Source organism: Phaseolus vulgaris, chromosome 11 (genome assembly GCF_051622355.1).
Source record: "Phaseolus vulgaris cultivar YP4 chromosome 11, ASM5162235v1, whole genome shotgun sequence".
Taxonomy (NCBI): Eukaryota; Viridiplantae; Streptophyta; class Magnoliopsida; order Fabales; family Fabaceae; genus Phaseolus; species Phaseolus vulgaris.
This window is the reverse complement of record NC_143508.1, coordinates 11,419,113-11,424,639: the sequence shown is the minus strand read 5'-3', so window position 1 is coordinate 11,424,639 and position 5,527 is coordinate 11,419,113. Positions and strand designations below refer to the sequence as shown.

At 38.9% G+C, this 5,527-nt stretch overlaps 1 protein-coding gene across 1 annotated transcript; it reads right to left on the bottom strand.

Moving 5' to 3' along the window:
* Positions 1-318: 318 nt before the first annotated feature.
* Positions 319-5,527, bottom strand: LOC137820455 (phosphotyrosyl phosphatase activator (PTPA) family protein). Its single transcript, XM_068624562.2, has 2 exons — positions 4,309-5,527; positions 319-748 (listed from the first exon to the last, which is right to left on the bottom strand). The coding sequence occupies exons 1-2, from the start codon at positions 5,454-5,456 to the stop codon at positions 742-744; spliced, it is 1,155 nt and encodes a 384-aa protein (XP_068480663.1). The 5' UTR covers positions 5,457-5,527; the 3' UTR covers positions 319-741.

Sequence of the window (5,527 nt, the reverse complement as noted above, 5' to 3'; positions counted from 1 at the left end):
AACTCCTTGTAAATATTTTTATATTATTTTAATTCCATAAAATAATTATTTTTAATTTTATTTTATACTTATTTTTATTAATTTCAATTAACAATAATTTAATATATTTCTCAATTAATTTAATTTTTTATTTTGTCACATCAAAAATAAACTTTTTATTTATCTCTCTTCAGCTTCTATTATTTTTCTCTCTATTTAAACAACTTTAATTTCTAATATATATTTTTCTCCATTTCTTTCCTTTTCCGAACAGAAGGAATTGAGACCATATAAAAACAACAACATAGATTACTTTGATCGTCTAATGACAAAAGTGAGTGATGGAAACTTTATAATAAAATTTCAAACTTATTTATTCACTACAAAATTCAATCATATCCAAATGTCATCACAAGATTAAGGGGCTACACTCTATGTAGATCCTAATGCAAGAACCAGAAACAACAATGAATACATCAATTTGATATTCTTGCGAGTACAGAAGTAGAACCATCCTTCTACATGTAGCAAACATTCACGTCAGTGATATGGGTAAACGAAGAAACTCATTCCATTATCTTTACCTTTAAGAAGGTGCTATATGTTATCTAGAATAAGCAAAGTCGATATAGTAAGTATATCAAAAGATTGATGAAAATGCTGCCATGGCTATATTCTCCTCCAAGGACTCCCTGTACCGATTTCATCAACCTACTTTATATAGCTTGTCCTCACATGACAGCCGGCAGTAGACGCCAAGAACTATTCCCTGGCAGAGAACAAATTAATAAAATCAGAAATTAAAAAGGAAAAACAGGAAACAAGAGGGAAGTACTCGGGCAAGCCAAATTGTACTTTGGCAGACAGTTTTGAAACAACTCAAATATGAAACAACTTTAGGGATTCGAGCCGTGTGATTTACCCATAGACTGAGAAATTCAAAGAGAAAAAGCAAGTTTTATACAATTTGAGAAGCTTGTGAAATCAAGGAAAAGGATTATAAAATATTGGTTTGATGCTGAGCAACCAACACAGCTCTGATATTAAAATTCTGGCGTCAACACATATAAAACATCAGAACATAATATGCTCACATTCAAGGAAGGCCAGCACATAATCATATGAAATTAATTTGAAGCATGATAACTCTTGCATCAATTCACTAAAGGACTCAACACAATAGATATTTTATGGAACAACTACTGCTTTGGAAACTCTTTATCAGAAAATTCAGAATTCAATACAAAGTGCAAGCAGATGATCTCATGCAAAAACAAGCAATTATGTCTCACAAATAATGTTTTGCAAACTAACATCCTTGCCTGGTAAAGCACTTAATGTGAAACTAAGTATTTGCTCAATAATATGGGTGCAACTACAACTTAATTACATTAAATAGGAAAGTATCTCACCAAATATTTCTCATTCTTAGATATTGATATTTTTTCCTTATTATTGTATTTCTTCTTTATTATAAATAAGAATACTCATATGTACACCCAACACACAAAATTCATCATATTCATTCTCAGTTTCTCAATTCTCAACATGGTACCAAAATGGAACCATCCTCCATGACCTGCTTTGCCACCAATCCTTTCAATAACAACAACAAACACATTCAAATGCATAAGGAGAACCAGATCAAAGCAATACAAGAAAAACAGCATCTTATATACAACTTAATAATCGATCCAAAGAGAATATTGCATGATGGGGACCTTCTCAAGGAACTCGGCCTTGTAGATCTTGAGCAACCCACTGGTCAACTTGTTCCAGTTGGGCCCCCCACTGATATCATCTAACATGGGGGAGTGTTCAGCAAACACCCCCATCTTCACTTTCTTCACAAAGGCAATGCAAGCAAGGTAAAAATATTCATTGGAGAAATTCTCCAAGATATTCTCATTACGAATGATACAAGTTTTAAATTCTGGACAAATTTTGTTAGTTCCAAATAATGTAGCTGTGAATTCGTCCAAATGTTGTTAGTTCCATAAATATATATTTACTTTATCTCCTTTTGTGAATGTCATTTTAGTTTCTAAAGAATCCCAATTGTACTGAAAATCATAAACAGAAAAATATAAAGCCAAGGAAACTGATTTTCTATGTCAGGGGGCAAGTACGTTGATCAGTATATTTGGCTATAAAATGGACGAATCACATACCATAAAATTAGTCACTGTTTCCACATCCAGCTTCTATTCTGGACCCTTTCAGTGTATCACGGGGTTTGCCAAAATTTTAAGTTATTCCACCCTCCTTTTCATTGGATATACTTTGGTGAAAGGATCCACCCGGAAGGTAAGGAGCATATTCACTTGGACTTAATGCATGCATGCTGTCTACGTGAGTTGCATGCATATACAACCTCAGCTACAATACTAGAAGCTGTTGACTAGTATAGAACTAAACTAGCTTTTGTATTTGCATTGATGCAGCATTATATAGTTTATACGAGAGATCATTCAAGCCCTACTCCAGAATCCATTATCAGAGCAAACTATAAGATACTAGTTTCAGTTACTGGAAGGCGTGTGGCTCGATTTGAGATTAAATTGGTGGAACTAATTATAACAACTGGTTCTTCTAAGCTTGATTTATTCAGAAATGGAATAACTTAGGCTAACATAGTCTTCCTGTGTAAACTTTTCCATTTCTCAGCCTCGATGGAGCAAAGGCAGCAGCCCTCCACCATTACAGTAAAAGCTTTCAAGGCTACTCAGCTATGATTACACCAGAGAAAGCTAGCCAACTTGCAGGTATTGTATTCCAGTGCTATATGCTTCTGTTTTTATCTTTCCACTATATTGTACAAGGAAACAATTTGAAAATACGAGATAGAAGACTAATTCAATATTTTGAGAATGGCTTCTAGATTTAAATTAGGTGCCTCCAATTTGTAGTAGTATATGCGTTTCACTGTGATGAAACATATTCTATATGGAATCCATCAACCATCTATGAGTGACGCTTTGAATTGTGTTTCAGAACATAAATCAGTAGTCTCCATTTTTTAGAGCAAAATGAATAAACTCCACAAAATACATTATGGGGATTTTCTTGTATTGGATACTATCTACACAGGCAATCCTAAGGCACATCTGAAGTCATTGTTGGTGTCATTGACTCTGGTAACTACCTTTTTATACTTTTTTTTCTGTCATTTGGCTTAAAAGTGAAAGACTCAACATTGATTTTCAGGAATCTGGCTAGAGTGGGAAAGCTTCACTTGTTATGGATTAGGTCCCATGCCCAAAAAATTCAAGGGAAAGTGTGTTACTGGTGATAAGTTTACATTAGCCAATTGCAATAAATAAGAATTCAAAATCTATCATAAAGTGGTTTTTCAGATTGATGTACAAAGTCTATATTTATATTGAAGTAAATAAATTAAGCAATTGAAGAAGTTAAAGTGTAATATAAAATCAATCACATGCTTTCACCTCATGTTTAAAATTTTGGGATAGTGTTAATCTATGACACAGTATTAGGATGTCTATGACAGTGGTCTGGATTTCTACTTCTATCTTTGCCAACCTAATTCTTCTAATAAAAAAAATAAATTTCGGCACACACTAGATGGACTTGTGTTCTATCCTCGCTTCAAAGTTCATAGCACTCTCTTACATGAATAAATCTATTTAGATTCATCATACGACTATTTCATGTTTCCTCAACAAACAGGCAAAACTTTTTGGATAGTTGGCTTATGGTAGAAACTTATGGTATGCTCTAGATATATACATTCTATCATTTGCTAACTATGTCGTCGCTCACCTGGAGTGCGGATTTTTCAGGAAAATTATTGGTGATGGGTTTCTATTCAAAAAGGGTTTGAAGCAGAAAATGGTCCTCTAGACGGTGTTGTCAACAAGATATTTTTCCAGTCAGCTCAAGATAATGATGGACATGGAATACAACAGCTTCCATAATAGTAGGGTCCACTACAGCTAATGCCAGCTTATTTGGCATTGGCAAAGGAACATCTAGAGGTGGTGCCCCGAGTGCTAGACTTTCAATCTACATGGCCTGTTGGTTTGGGTTGTGCAATGACGATGTTCTTTCAGCAATGGAAGATGCTATCCATGATAGCATCCACTTCGAATTTGGATGCCCGTTTTCCCCAGCAAACGGGTGTCATTCGTGAGAGCATAAATACACAAGCATTAGAGATGATATACCAAACACACTCTTAATCTATATTATACCTGATTCCCACACTCCGTACAACTAACCAAACTACAGCGCAACTATGGCAAACACATTTAAGTGCATAGAGAGAACCAAATCAAAGCAATACAATCAAAACAGCATCGCACATACCACTTAATTATCGAGCCAAAGAGAAAATGCTGCATGATGGGGACCTTCTCAAGAACCTCGGCCTTGTACATCTTGAGCAACCCACTGTTCACCTTATTCCAGTTGGGCACCCCACTGATATCATCCAACATGGGTGAGTGCTCGGCAAACACCCCCTTCTTCACCTTCTTCACAAAGGCAATGCAAGCAAGATAAAGATACTCATTGGAGAAGTTCTCCAAGATATCCTCATTATGAATGGACTTAGGCTTCATATACTTGTGATCAATCAACTGGGAAGACCCAAATATGAAGGGTAAAAAGTGGTAATCATCAAGCCCCCACACACCATGAGACCCTGCAGGCTCCAAGCAATACAGCAACTGCAATTTCCTCATGAGCTCCAAGTACTTCACAAACACCCTCGCCACCAGCGCCGGATAATCCTCCTCTCCGACCACTCCCAGACGCGCCAGACAGTACAGCCACGCAGCAAAATTCGTCTCGTGGCCGGTGCCGTAGTCGATGCGACTCGCGTTTCCGAAGGAGTCAGCGAAGTAGGGCGCGAGTTCGACAGTCGCCGGGTGAAGATTCTCCGGGAGGAGCTTTAGGATCAGTGATTCAGCGGAATTGGACATTTTCTCGTGCCAGGTGCGATACGCGACGTTGCCGTAACGCGCGGATTGCGCGACAGGGGGGGTTTCGTCGGCGAATAGGGTTAGGGTTTCGAGGATAGAGAGAACGGCGAGAGTGGTCGGGGATTGGTGGCATTGATCGGATATTTTGCGGCCGCGGAAGGATTCGGATAGGGCAACAACGAAGCCAAGAAAGTTTTTGCCGGAGAAGGAGTCGTGGAAGTGGCGAATATCATCGGGGGAGTGAATGCGCTTGGTGGGGGTGTGGAAGTCGTGGGGTGGGGGCAAAATGGGAACCTTTTGAGCTTGTGGAACCGGGGAGAGCATGATGGCGCGGGTGGAGTTGGGGTCTGGGGGGATTGCGGGGGCGCGGATGGGGCGGTAGGTTGGGGGAAGGGAGAAGGTGGGGTTTGGCTGAGGGGGGGCGAAGGTGGTAGGGCCTCCGCACTTGCAGCAGGTGCCAGTGGTGGGAGGGGAGGAGGAGGGTGGGTGGTCGTTGGGGTGGTGGTGGTGATGGTGGTGAGAATCTTCCATTATTGCGATGGCGATGGTGGTGATGCAGCGAAGTGAAGGAGGGAAGGGAAAACCTGAATGAAGAAGTTTGC